General features: G+C 37.5%; 1 protein-coding gene across 1 annotated transcript; it reads right to left on the bottom strand.

The window, feature by feature from the left end:
• Window positions 1–1251: 1251 nt before the first annotated feature.
• Window positions 1252–4189, bottom strand: LOC127812127 (B-box zinc finger protein 24). The gene is made up of 3 exons (XM_052352455.1): window positions 3593–4189; window positions 2665–2979; window positions 1252–1819 (listed from the first exon to the last, which is right to left on the bottom strand). The coding sequence occupies exons 1-3, from the start codon at window positions 3773–3775 to the stop codon at window positions 1580–1582; spliced, it is 738 nt and encodes a 245-aa protein (XP_052208415.1). The 5' UTR covers window positions 3776–4189; the 3' UTR covers window positions 1252–1579.
• Window positions 4190–15044: the final 10855 nt, after the last annotated feature.

Raw genomic sequence — 15044 nt, 5'->3', positions numbered from 1 at the left:
ATAATCATAAATAAATTTAAACTGTATAATATTATTCTCAATAATCATAAAAATTATAATAGTTGGTAGACTAAACAATATATAATAACATGTCTAATATCATTATAAATCTCACAACTTTTCTTGTTATGGGTGTAGTACAAAAATACAATTGAAATCATGTCTCGGAAACCTTATTTCCCTTTCTAGTGCTTGTTCAACCTAAAATGTTGAATATTCTAGAGACAATCCAAATTAGAAAATGAATATTCTAAGTGAATGCAACATCTTATCCCACCATGGTTAACATGGATGACACAATTATTGATATACTAATAATTTCATACCCAATGAAATGTCACAATTTTTGAGACGACATAACATGTACATGTATGACAAAATGCTCATAAATCACATATTTTGACAAACCCTAGAGAAATTCACACTCAATTTAGACAAAACATATCACGTACAAATTTTTAGTAAAAATCACTTACCTTGCTCTAACTATTTAAGCTTCCTCAAAGTTCGTTTCTTGCCTTGTCCGAGCCTCGTGCCCAAATATTTTTTATAACCAAATTTTAGAAAAAAATAATAAAATTTAATTTTTTATTTTTTTAATAATTTTTCTTATTTTTCCTTTTTTTCTATTTTCTTACCTTTGCGTGCCTGCACCTACGCGCCTGAAGCCGACCATCTTCTGTGATTGCCTTCTTGTCGCCAACCACTAGCTTTTGCTTCAAATCTCTTATTTTCTTCTTTTATTTTGCTCTATTATTCATTTCGAATACAATGGGTTGAGTGATGACTTGAAAATCTGGCCAAAACACCTTTGAAACTTCAAAACCACTTCAAACTAACACCAAAATCTTTCAAATTCTCCAAAATTTCTCTTCCTCGCATGGAGTACAAAAACTCTTATCAATTTATCTCAATTTCTTCCCAATTACTCAAATTTTCAACTAAAGTATTTTCAACTAAAAATCGATGAAACTGTCGATCAAAAATCCAACTATTTATAAGTATTTCCAGCCGATTTTATGGCCAATCAAGTTGCTTCCTTGCACTGGTCATCTACCCCTAAGCCTTGATGGCCTAGCTTTCCTCCTCATACGTCGATTTGACATGTTATCGATGGCCACACACTAGCCGCTAACTGTTTGCAATGTTCACACTGCATTTTGTAATTTAGCCCCCAACTTTTTGCCCGGATCCTTAAGTTTCAAAAATTATACTCTAACCTCATAATTTTAAAAAATTACACTTTTACCCTAATAAAAATTACACTTCAGTGCACAAAAAAATTTAAATTTCGAGTATTACATATGTTTAGTTGTCAAACATAAACAAGAAGCTCAAGATTCTACCAACATATACCCTCAATACAAGCAAGGAGCATCAGAGACTGAAACAACTACAACTACAGGACCCAGCACGAGATTAAGATTCACTATATCATCCTTCAAATCCATATTGAATAGCTCCAGAATAGGGTAATAGCTCGGTATGTGCAATGCATTCACAACACACGTATAACACAGCATCCATGAGTATCCATCCCAGGATGCCTCTGATAATAGATCTCTGGTTTGTCAAAGCTTCAGCCCAGGTCTGGAACAGTGAAATACTCATCTTCGTCCTCATGGGACACATCCATCCTGGGCTTCTTGTTGGGGATGCTCCCCCATTTCCCGGACCTGTAAATATTGGCGGGGTTGCTTAACTGTGATGCCGGTAGCTCAGGAACTTCAGCCGGAGCTAATGCCTCGCTGGGAACCTGCTCGCCAAAGAGGCCTATATCTGCAAACCAGTCCAGCTCTCCGAGCCCCAGTTGTTCTTTCTGCATGGACAACAACCACGACAATGTACATGAATCATCCATACAATACAATACAATACAATGCATTTTGATACTCTCTCTCTCTCTCCACCTTATTCTTTCATTTTTGTTAAAGTATGTTTCAATTTTCCGAGAAATGCAATACCCAAGAACAAATTTGATAAAAAAAACTCTCAAAATTGACACCCCACACACATATTTATAATAATTTTATCTAAAATTAACAATAAATCTATTCACTCCTGTAAACTATTCTTAATTTTGAGCAGAACTATTATGAATTTATGTATACCATATCAGTTTGTGAGGTTTGTTTGTCAAAGTTATTTGTGAGTATAGCATTTCCCTTTCATATTTGAGTCCACTATCAGAATTTGACCCGACCTAAATAATTTAGGAGAAAACCCAAATGTAATTTTTTTCTTGGGAGAAATGATGGAAAAGCCCTAGATGACAGTTTCTTCTACTTCTAGATTGGGTAATTGAGTGTATTGGGAATTTCTAAGTTTGAGAGATCTAAACGGTCGTATTGCTTCAATTTTTTCATGGTGAAACTATTTGCCTTTTTGGTGGACGTAGATCACACGTTGTGATCGAACCACATATATCCTACGTTTGGTTTTTACTTTATTGCTCTATTTTGCATTGTTTTTCACAACCTTTTCGAATACAAAGGGCTCAATTCATCCTTCGAAAATATTATTTGAACATTCAATTTTAACACTTGTAGTGACACTTTGTATTGATATTTTACACATTTATATTGATATGACATATACCAATACAAAGAATTACTGCAAACGTCAAACTTAAGCGTCCAAATAGCATTTACGAGCCTCCCTTACCTTCTCAGAGGATTCAAAATCCGAGAACTGCAGCAAGTCATCGACGGCCCATGACGGCGGGGTGAAGCTAGAAGCTCGGTCTGAGGGCATTTTAATGGAGACCTGTGATGCAGCAGCAGTATGGCTAGGTGGCTGTGGCTCTTGCCGGCTCTTGCCGCTGTCCTTTGTGCAGCTTGAAGTGGGAGCAACTCGGATTCCGGTGGCCAGAAACCGCTGGTGGCTGGCGGCTAGGCTGCCGGCAGCATGGATTGGCTCATCACAGTCACGGCAAAACAGAGCTCTATCTTCCACACAGAAAATGAAAGCTGCTTTCTCCTGAATGAACAAAGTACATAGCGTCAATAGCCCCATCACAGAACATGTTTTTATCTCATCATTACGTAAAGTCGGCTACATGAATTATAATTTTTTATTCATTTCTACCGATGATCTTATCTATTATTCGGGTTATATAATCAAAATTAGACATCTCCTAGCAAATTTTTCTCGATCTTTCTCAATCTCTTTTGCTAAGTACCCGTTCTATTCCATCAACTCTTCTCACACAAGTCTCTATTCATTTTCTTCTCACATGACTAAGTCTCTATTGATTTTCTTCTCACATGACTAAATCATCATAACCGTGTTCATGCATCTTATCTTCAATTGAAATCACTCCAACTTTATTACGAATAATCCCATTTCTAGTTTTATCAAATCGTAGTCTCTCCCTCTCTTTCTCAGATTTTCTTTGACCTCTAAACAAATTTTTAGCACATCCAAAGTAGCCCAAATCACCTAATTGAAGGGATGCATTCAGGGACAAACAATTAGCAAACCAAAAGCTAGAAGAATTGAAGATCTAACCAATTAAAACGTGATAAAAGATCAATCAATCACTGAATCACATAACCAATTTGAAACAGATGGGTAAGAACAGCTTAATTACTTGGCATATATCACATGGAGGGAGTTTGCCGGATAGGCACTGAAGCAGCAGCCTCTGATGCTTGCTTGCAAGCTTGTTTGCCGCATGAACTTCTATGTCACATTTTGCACAGAGCGCTGCCTCATCTGCGCAACAGATAACAGTCGCCGGTGCCTTCTCACACACATCACACTGGATCTTCATCTTTGTAGACGATCCGAACTAGATCAAAATCAGAGACCCAACAAACGATATCAGAGCCGATTACCTAACAATCTTCCTTCACTTTACCTTCCTTGTTGCTTCCAATAATCTTGCCACATAAAAAGCAAAACCCATGTGCCAAATTGATAGTTGGAGGGACAGATGGAGGGTCAGGAGATGCCCCTTCGAGGAATATGATCAATCAGCCAGGAAAATGTCTCCCTTTCCGGGAAAATGTAAAGCAAACCCTTATCCCAGGAAAGTTTTGTCAGGGCCTTGGACAGAAAATATGGAAGTTGAGACCAATCTGTGATGATTGAAGGTTCAGAGGAGGAAGAGAGGAGACGGGGAGGAAGATCAAAAGGGGAATAGGAACAGTATATTTAAGTGGAGGAGGATACAATTGGGGGAGATAAGGTTTGGAGATTTGGGATCAGGAGGAAGAGCACGATTGAAACAGCAGGGCACTGTAGGGTCAGCCCCATGTGTGTGGCTGTGCACCATTCAACAGCAGTAGTGGTCAGCATTAATTCTGGCATGCACTCTGTTTCTGACTGATTTGTACATTTAGCAAGTGTGATTGACGTGGTGAAACAACCGCCGATTTAAAACTAGAAAACGTTAAAACACCAACTTGAAGATATTTTTTTGTATCATAAACTCAGATTGAGACACATCGCTGTATATGAAATTAGGTTCTTCTTGATTTACTATATCTTTTATGAAAAATAATTATTTTTTATTTAAATTTTAAATTTTGATGTATTTAATTATCTAAATTTTTTATAAAAAATAATTTTCATCATTTTAGTCACATGACCCTATTTTTCCACTTTGGTTGGAATTTATTTTCTCGGGAGACTAGATTTGATTTCCATAAAAATGAAAAATCACGTTCGCCACTACCGCCCATCACGCTGGCCTTCCTCTTCTACCACCGGCAGTTGCAACGGCCATCAACGATGGCAATGGCAAGGGCAATAGTAGTGGGTGACAAAGGCAATGGGCAAGGGCGATGGCAACGGTGGCGAAAGCAATGGGTAAGGGCGATGGCAATGGTTGGCAAAGGCAATGGCCAGGGATGATGACAGCGACAAAGGCAATGGCAGTGGGTGATGTCACCGGTGATAGTAATGGGTAGTGGCTGAATAGCGATGGAGGCAATGGCGATGGTTGTGGGCAATGTCATTAACGATGGCAGTAGGCAAGTGACGGCAGTTGTGGTTGAAATTGCCAGGCAAGTAAGTTATTTTGATTATTTTATGTATGTATATTTGATTTATTTTTTGAATATATGTATATTTAATTATTTTATGTAATTAATTATTAATTTATGTATTTAATTATTAATTATCTACATATATATGTGATTATTTTCATAGAAAATAATTGCAATTGCAATCAAACATCAAAAGTTATAAAAGTATAACAATTTTTAGGTAAAAAATTAAGACAATTCAATTGTCTAGAAAATATTTTTTTTTCATCCAAATTATATGTTTGCAATCAAACGCACCCTTAGTGATTTATTGTCACCTACTAATGAAAATGGTAAAAATTGTAGTATGGATGTATTAATGAATTTACTCTTATGATTAAAAGTGACAAGAAACTATTGATATAGGATACCAAGATTTGCTATTGATAATGTGTTTCGAGTAAAAAACAATTTCTCTTGAATAAGATATATTATTTTATCGATAATTCCTAAGATTTGTGAAGATAATCTGACGTGAAAATACCTCCCAAAAAATGAAATCACTAAATTATCCTTAAAAATTAATTAATAAAAAAATAACACACATATTCTCACCTATCTTATTTTTCCTTTAAAACCATTAACATTTAACTCCCGAATTCTCATCTCAAAACATTTGAATTTGGATTTATCTCTATCTGGTCCAAAGAATAACTAAGCATGAGAGTATTGAAAATAAATTCTAAATATCTCAATTCCAATTTGGCTCGTATCATCTCCAAATAATCTAAAATTGGCATTATCTCTATTTAGTTCAATAAACCATGACAACTCGAGATAATTAGAATAATGAAACTAACACAAAATATCTTGGTTGATTTTATCTTTAGAAAATTCACATATATCTTTATATTTAGTCTGAAGGATTTGCCTCCTGCTCAGGATAATTAACAATGTGAATTTTGAGGATGATAACTCCAAATATCTTATTCTAACTTGTAAAATGTTTCATACACATTTATTGTTTATTTATTATATTGATTTGAATATTGAGATGAAATTATAATTATTAATCCTAATTATTATCATTCCAATCTAAAAAGAAACACATATCCAAACACTTCACAATGTCACTCTCACTATTCATTTTAAGTATAAACTAATTAAAGTTTCAAAAAAGTATTACCAAAATGAGTTAGGACCATGGAGCACAGTAAATATTCATATAAGTATTGAAGCCAAATCATGAATTTCTTTTTGAGATTAGGTGTGTGCAAAGAGTCAATTTGATAATCGAATCGATCAAAATTTATTAACTAATTAAATTGAATTGGAGAACAAAATTGAAATGAATAGATCATTAATCCAAAAATTGAACTAATTAATAATTAAAAAAATCAAACTCAAAGTGTATAAATCGAACCGAATCTATTAAACCGAAGAATTGTAAAAAGAACAAAAAAAAAAATATATTCAATAAAAAATACATAAAATCGAAAAAGAAAATTAATATCGTTTTATAAATATCAAAATAATATCGTTTTAAAATTTGACCGATTCAATTAGTTCGATTATTTTGGTTAAAAAATAAAAATTTATTTGTTTAAAAAATAATTAAATTAAATTAATAAAAAATAAAATCAAATTTAATCAATTCAATTCAATTAATTGCGGGGTGAAATCAAACGTTTATTCTCCCTTACTCGAGATGCATGTACCTGCATCGTCAACGTGTAACATCCCAGCAGGCATCAATATCACCCAATGGTCGTGTCTCCTTCAGTGAGGTGAAGAATTAAATGTCCATGTGTTCCAGGTCAGCACAGCCTTTGTCTGCTGGTGATCATATATGAAATGACTTATTTACCCATGTTTTTGGAGAAAATGAAAGAAAACATATTAAATTACTAAATTTATTATATTATTTTATTAGTTAAGCAGGCTTTAAATATTTTCTAATTATTGGTCTATATATTACCAACTAATTAAGCAAGAATTTTGGAAATTGGGAGCTTTCCTTTCGTTGTTGTTTACACACAATAATAAATTTATTATTTAAAAACATCGTCATCACGTCGTTTAGACTTTATAAAAAGGAAAATAATCAAAACGTATAAAAAAATTTTCGTACACATTTTGATACTTAAATTAGATATTAAAAACTTAAAAATCGTATTAAAATTAATATTAGAGATATATATTTTTTAAATGAGAGTTTATTTATTTATAAAAAAATATAAAGATTTTTTGAGATATTTTTAATTTAAAAATTTATTCTAGACTTATAGATCTTTTTAGTCTTTTAACGAGAGGCTTTATATATAACTTTCAAGAATAAAAAACTTTGTTGGTATCTGATAGTTGTCGTGGATGTAACAGGACACCAACGCATTGGCAATGACACACATATATACAACAAAGCTTGTAAATTAGCTGCAATCAATTGGGCTTAGCCCAAGCCCAAGCCCAGTTCAATTTTAGCATATATAATAATAAATTATTGAGAAAATCTATAATTATTATTCTTTGAATATCCTTGTGGATTTTTTCAAGTCTCAATATGGTTGAAAAATATTTAAGCAATTTATATATATATATGTATGCATATTTGTATAAAGTACATACTTGGAACCTATCGAGTTATCAAAAATGAGTGATGTTAAATATACGACTGGATCAAATTTATTAATTAGATTTTATATTTATTAATTTTAAATTTGTGATTAAATTAGCATTATCTCACGATTCAGATCAAATTTATCTTTATTCTAGAGTTATTTTAAGGGTTTAAGTTTTATTTAGATTAACGAGGTTTATTTTTATTTTGTTTAGAGTTATTTCTTTAGTAAATGGTAATTAACCTTGAGTCCTTTTTTGATCTTTAAGAAAATAAATAAAAATATTATGATTAAAATGAGATTAAGAAGAACTAACACTTATTATATGAATCAAGAAATCTTCATCCCGACTCAAGCCCTAATATCATTGATAAATGCATAAGTAACTTTATTTATGAATAAAAGAACACCATTCGAATTGTGTTATTGCAAAATTAACCCGACTTTAAATTCCCTAGCACCGGTCTAAAAAGTGAAAAACGACATCGTAGTCTTGATATCATTGATAAATGCATAAGTAACTTTATTTATGGATAAAAGAATACTATCCAAATTGTGTTATTGCAAAATTAACCCAACTTTAAATTCCCTAGCACCGTTTTAAAAAGTGAAAAACGACATCGTAATGAATAGGAAATAGCGAGAGCGAGCTAACTAAGCTAACTCTAGCTCGTGCTTTATGAATTGATAAAACTTCACACAAACTCAACACTCAACGCATTGAAATCATATATATACATACATACATATATATATATATATATTCTACTGATCCATGAGCTCTCATGGCTGGAGATACTGGTGATGGTCATCTCTGAATGCCCATGGAACAAAGCATCTCACCATGCAAAAGCTCTTGGCCAACCAAAACTGAACCTGTAAACCCTAATCCCAAGCCTTCTCCTAGACACCACCCGGCCAACTTCAGCCACAACCGCCATGGCCGCCTCCCCGAGCTCTTTCACAGACCTCTTCATCTTCTCCTTCACACTGAACCTCTTCCTCTCCGACGTCGAAAGACGGTAACTGGTCAGGAATGCCCGCCTTGCCTGCCAGTACTCGCGCCCATGGCGATAATAGTCGCCTTCCAGGGGGCTGCCGGTCTTCGGCTGCCACGCATGGCTGAGTTCAGAAGATTCACCCCAATTTGTGGGCGCAGCAGCGGTGATCGGACGGTGGGGATGACCTCTGGTGTTCTTCATGGGAAGAAGAAGGTGATGAACTACGTACTGATGAATAATTAACAAAGCATGATATATAGATGACGAGTGGTCTGTGTGAAGAAGAATTGAATATTGAATTGAATTAGCATTTGGTTGGATGCTTATTTTTAAGGCTTAGTTGTTGAACCATACTGGAAATGTGTTGAAGAAGAGTTGTTAGCTGTGGTTGCGCTGCCATGGCTTAGCCTAATCTCTCTCTCTCTCTCTCTCTCACTCAATTGTTCTCGAATCTTTGAATTAGTAAGAGGCACTAGTTTAATCTTTCTCTCAATTACTCTCGAGCCTTTGATTCTCTCTCTCACTCTCTCTGCCTTTGATTCTCTCTCTCACTCTCTCTAAATTGTTGTCGGATCTAAGATCGTACAAATAGTCGATTCAGTTACTGAATTGATTAAAATTTATTAATTGATTAAATCGAACTGACGAACAAAATTGAAATGAATCGATCAATTAATTTAGAAAACTAAACTAATTGATAATCGAAAAAATCGAATCAAAACTGTATAAATCGAACCAAACTAATTAAATTGAAGAAAACCGAAATAATCAATAGAAAACACACAAAATTGAAGAAAAAAATAACGTTATTTTATAAATATCAAAATAACATTATTTTAAATTTTAGTTGGTTCAATTAATTTGGTTGTTCCAACTAAAAAACCAAATTAAAAACTAAATTTTTGAAAAAAATTAATCGAATTGAACCGATGCAAGAAAAAAAGACAAGTTTGATTGGTTCGAATAAATTGAACTTTTTTGCTCTCCCTGGTCAGATCAAGCTTTGAATTAGTAGATATTTAAGGTAATAAATCTTTTATTTCTCTCTCCTTTTGAATTGTTCCCAGAATTTTAAATCAGTAGATACTGAAGGGTAGACCATGCTAATTAAGCACATACAAAAATGAAGTAAAAAAATTTAAGTAAAAGTATATTAGGTGACAATTGATGGTAACTCTTTTAAGTTATTATTTAAAAGTCATCAATCTCTTTCTTGCTTTTTTTTTTTTTTTTTTATGGAACGGTAAATGTATAAATATCAAAAGAAACTGTACAAGTAGATTGGGCATACCCAAGGATACAATCATTGACCCAAAGAGAGGGCCTCAAAATGAATCAAAACATGAGGATACAAAGAAAAAGTGGCTCCGTATATTTGTGTTTTGATCCTACGAATGACAGTGTCAATACAAGACCTATGGTCTTAAAAAATCTTCCTATTCCTGGTGTTCCAAAGATAGTAAACGGTGCAGGCAAGAGCAATCCTCTTGACCTTGGCTTGCCACGACGATCCTCGAGCTTCCTTCTTTAACCACTTTAAAGCACTAGGAATAGTGCTCATGAGCCTCGATATGCCCAGCCATTCACGGATAATGCCCCAAACAGATGAGATGAAAGGGCATTGGAAGAAAAGATGGTTGTTGGTCTCCACAACAGTCCCACAAAGAACGCAGCTTTTGTCAATATCAAGATAGAGCAACCTATCCCTCGTAAGCAGCCTTGATTTGGTAGCAAGCCAAAGGGAAAAAGCATGCTTTGGAACAACACTCGGGTGCCACACATTAGATGCCCAGACCCTCAAAGGGCCTTTGTCATGGAAATAATTATAGGCGGACGAAATGGAAAAGCAACCATTGTTGGTCTAGCAAGATAACCGAGCTATGGCAACATCATTTGACCCAGCTTCCAGCAAAATTTTGTCCCTGATCCAGCGGAGTTGCTTGAGAAGAGGGGAGTCATTCCCTTCTGCCGGGCCAAGCCCAAACGGACTGCCCCTTAAGATATTCATGGGAAACCCACTGGACCCATAGGGAATCCTTCTTTTGATGGATGTCCCATAGAGTTCTAGCAAGCAGAGCAAGGTTCTACACCTTGATATCCTTGAATCCGAGGCCCCCTTCCTTCTTAGGAAAACAAACATCCTTCCAAGGAACAAGTGGGCGCTTGGAGTTCCAAAGGAACACGCAGCATAAACGAACAATGCGGACAATAACCACAGAAGGAATGGGCAGAATGGAGAGCCAAAAACATTCGACTCCTTGAAGCACTGCTCGAATTAATTCTGCTCTGCCAGCATAAGACAGAGTAGCGAAGGACCAAGCATTGATGTAGGCAGCCACTTTATCCACAAACGAGGCATAATGGGAGACTTTAAGCTTTTGAGCAGCAAGAGGGACTCCAAGATATCTAAAAGGCATGGACCCACTGGGAAAGCCTGTAAGGCTTTGGATAATCTCTAAATCAGGACCCACAATGCCGGTAGAGTAAAGGCTAGATTTAAGAGTATTGGCCGTGAGGCTTGAAACAACCCCAAAGCCATTGAGGCAGTCCATGAGGATTTTAATAGAGATGGGGTCCCCTCTCGCCATGAGCAGAAGGTCATCCGCAAAAGCAAGATGCGAGATCTTTTGATCTCCACATTTGGGATGGAAATTAAATTCGGAATTGCTGGTTGCAACTCTGATAGCCTTGGAAAGATAATCAAGGCAACACACAAATAAGAGAGGGGACAAAGATTCACCTTGACGAAGCCATTTCTGCCTTTAAAAAAACCTGCAAGTTGCCATTTATAACAAGAGAGTAGGAAGGAGATGTGACACACTGCATGACCCACACAATAAATTGATGGGGAAATCCCAAGCCGATCAGAGTAGCCTCGAGGAAGTCCCAATTGATGGAATCAAAAGCCTTACGAAGATCAATTTTGATCATGCAACGCGAAGAGATTCGCTTTCTGTTATACTTCTTGAGAAGCTCTTGGGCAAGATGGATATTATCAACCAAGCTCTTCCCTTTGATAAAGGCTGCCTGAGCACGGTCAATGATGGGATTCATAACGGGGGCCAATCTCGTAGCCAGGATCTTGGAGATGACTTTGTAGGTGACATTACAGCAGGATATGGGTCTAAAATCTCCAACTGAAGGAGAATGAGAGGACTTTGGAATGAGAACAATGGCAGTATGATTGATTTGCTTGAGGAGGGAACTGGAGCTGAAAAATTCCATGACTGCCTCAGAGAAATTATCACCAATTGTGGGCCACGCTTTCTTGAAAAAACAAGAAGAAAAACCATCGGGCCCAGGAGATTTATCATCTCCAATGCCAAACAGAGCCTCCTTAATTTCAACAATAGAAATGGGCCTGGCAAGGGCAGCTGCTTGCTTAGAGGAAACACGCGGACTAGAAGCAAAAACACTGCAGACTAACGGCTGACAATTGCTGGAAACTCCGAGCAGATTTTTGTAATATATCAGGAACTCATCTACCACTTGTTGCTGAGAAGAGGAGATTGAACCATCCTCCCTGGTGATAGACGCGATAAAGTTTCTCTTGGCATTCCTCTTGACAAGGGCATGAAAAAATTTGGAGCATTTGTCGCTACTGATGATGTATTTGCATTTGGCAAGCTGCCCAAGGAATTGTCTCTCGGCATCTTTAAGGAAAATGGCAGATTTCCTCAACTCTGCCACCTTACATTGAAGCTCAAGGTTGGAAGGATCATCATGCAAATCAAGGTGGGCGGCTTTAAGGTCACAGGAAGCCTTATCAGCTCTGGCAGAAATATGGCTTAAATGAGAAGAGTTGAGTTGCTTTAAAGGAGCTTTTAGGCTACGGAGCTTCTTACAAAGGACAAACTGCTTGGACCCAAAAATCTGAAGCGACCAATAATGTCTGACCAGAGCCTGGAAATCATTGTGGTCTGACCACATATTGAAGAAGCGAAAAGGCCTGTTGCAAGGCCTAGAAGGCTGGAAAAGGGAGACCAAGCAAGGGGAATGGTCAGAAAGGAATCTTGAAGGCAGAAAATTTGCACAGCCTTGAAGACCAGTAAGTGTCCAACTATTATTAACCATGGCTCTGTCAAGTTTACTCCACACCGAGTTATTTGACCAGGTAAAGTGGCAACCCAAAGACTGCAAGTCCGAAATCCCAGAAGAAACACATCAGTCTTCAAAGTCCTTGACTTCATAGGGGGTGATCTTAGAACCATTGCGCCTATCACCGATTCTTAAGGCATTGTTAAAGTCTCCCAAAATCAACCAAGGGGAGGAACAAAGGGCCCCAAAATCCTTAAGATTGCTCCATAAAATCCGTCTGCCAACAATAGAATGCATAGCATACACAAAGCTAATAGTGAAGGAAATTAAGGAGACCCGACAGATAGCTTTGCAATGGATAACTTGAGAAGAAATCTCAATTGGTTCAAGAGCCACTTTCAAAGAGTCCCACAAAATCAGGATATGACCGGCTTGATGGGCGTGAAAATTATTCAACTCACACAACCCTTGAAACTTGGTGGCCATGATTTTTTGAAGCTTCTCAGAATTCAGCTTACACTCTAAAATACCCATAACAACGATGTTATTACGATTCATGAGTTCCCTAACCCTGTTATGCTTAAAAGGCATATTAAAGCCTCTTATGTTCCAGCTGGCACAGATCATGAGGCCTTACGAAGGGCTAACCCCTTCTTAGCAATTTTCTTCAAGCTGGGAGCCTTAACTTTTGCAAAAGGACCCATTGGCATTTTGCCATCTGCAAGTAAGGAACTCTGCTCTTCTGACGCGACTGATGCAGTGGGATGATCCTCTTGCAATAACATTTGCAATAACTTTTGCTTGTTACCTCTCTTCTTGTGGGTTACCATTGTGAAGGGGCCCCCAGGGTCACTTTGGTTCAAATCCACTGTGATCTGATCCACTCGAGGAGCTGACTGAGGAACATCAGCATAAGATGAAGCATGAGGAATAATATCCTCCTGATGGGGCCCATCCTTTTGAGAAATATCTTGACTTGCGCTAGGAGCCTGGAGATCCGATTTTGAGGGAACCACGACAACCTTAACCAATGTCTTGTCTTTGGACCGGTTCTGGATGGAGGCCTTAGATTTGGCAGATTTCTTCTTCTTATTAGCATCAGGTTGTCCCTTATTCGGAGAAAGCTCTAAGGCTTCAATACTGACCTCTAGGAAAGCTTGCTCTTACTCCATCAATGGAGGATCCTCTTGCTGCGAACAAACAGGATCTGGGATCTCCTTGCCCACCACAGGAACCTCATTAGGGACCAGAATAGGCCCCTCAGTCGGGATCGATTTTTGTTTATTGGCTTTGCAACTTTCACGGGAATGGCCAAAAGCCATGCAAAGTGAACAGAATTGGGGCTCATACTCATAAACAACATGCTGGTGGCGAAGTTTACCACATGGCATCATGAAAGTGACCTCACGGACCAGGTCTTTAGAGACATCAACCTCCACGAGAGCTCGAGCAAAAGAGAGCCTCTCTTTGGTTGCAGTGTTCCTGTCGCTCACAATAGGCACACCCAATTTGGATGCAATCCTACCAAGCAAAGTTGGGTTCCAGAAATCAATAGGAAGGCCTGGAAATCTGACCCATAGTGGCAAATGAAGATTCAGCTTCTCATCAAATTCAAAGCAGGAGGGCATAACCTTTAGAAACAAAGGACGCCCATACGCAAAGTAAGGCCCTCCCCTAAGCACTTGATCTCTTGACTCGGCATCCCCGAATTTGAAAATAAGCTATCCACTTGAATGAGGGAAATATTGATATGGGATCTGCCATGAGTTGCAGACCTTTAGTAGGGCTTGTTTTCATAGGAATTTCCCAGCAAAATAACCCACTAAACAGTGACCCAGGGCCCTCTCAACATTATCCAACTCTAGCGGATCAACTACAAGCATGCTATCGGTGTTCTCGAACTTTGGCAGAGCAAAGCCATGAACTTGTTGCTTTTTGGAATCCTTAAATAAACCCACTCATGGGGTTGATGCTTTGGGGTCAGATGGAATAGAAGGACTGACCTTGCTGGGCCCTTCCACAAGGTTGACCGATACAGTGTTTTCATTGCCCAAGGTGCATGACTTGGAGGAAGATTCCAATTCGTATCCATTTGGCTTTGCTGAAACACTACATGACAAAGCATCTCCATTAACTCCTGCTCTGCCAGTTGGGTTTTTCAAACTCGTGGGTGGAATATCCTTAATGGCCATGGAGGATAACCGAAAATAAATGCCAACCACCTGGACGACCTCGAATCCTCATGGGTCTGACATGGCTTGGGGCCCCCAACTGCGAAATCACAGAAGGAACAAAGAAGCTCAAAGAATGGAGGTCGAGGACCACCACTGAGAAGGATCACGAGCTGCTGCACAGGTTTTGCAGCCCAGATTGTCGCTGAAAATTCAAAAAAAGCGTGGGCGGGAATTTCGAAA

Source organism: Diospyros lotus, chromosome 10 (genome assembly GCF_014633365.1).
Source record: "Diospyros lotus cultivar Yz01 chromosome 10, ASM1463336v1, whole genome shotgun sequence".
In the NCBI taxonomy this organism is placed as follows: Eukaryota; Viridiplantae; Streptophyta; class Magnoliopsida; order Ericales; family Ebenaceae; genus Diospyros; species Diospyros lotus.
This window is presented reverse-complemented; position numbering and strand designations above follow the sequence as displayed.

Excerpts from the sequence above, each read along its gene's own strand:
- LOC127812127 (XM_052352455.1), bottom strand. The coding sequence starts at position 3,775 with ATGAAGATCCAGTGTGATGTGTGTGAGAAGGCACCGGCGACTGTTATC. Across the intron at positions 2,980-3,592 it reads CTCCATGTGATATATGCCAA|GAGAAAGCAGCTTTCATTTT; the intron begins GTAATTAAGCTG and ends TTGTTCATTCAG. Across the intron at positions 1,820-2,664 it reads ATTTTGAATCCTCTGAGAAG|AAAGAACAACTGGGGCTCGG; the intron begins GTAAGGGAGGCT and ends TTGTCCATGCAG.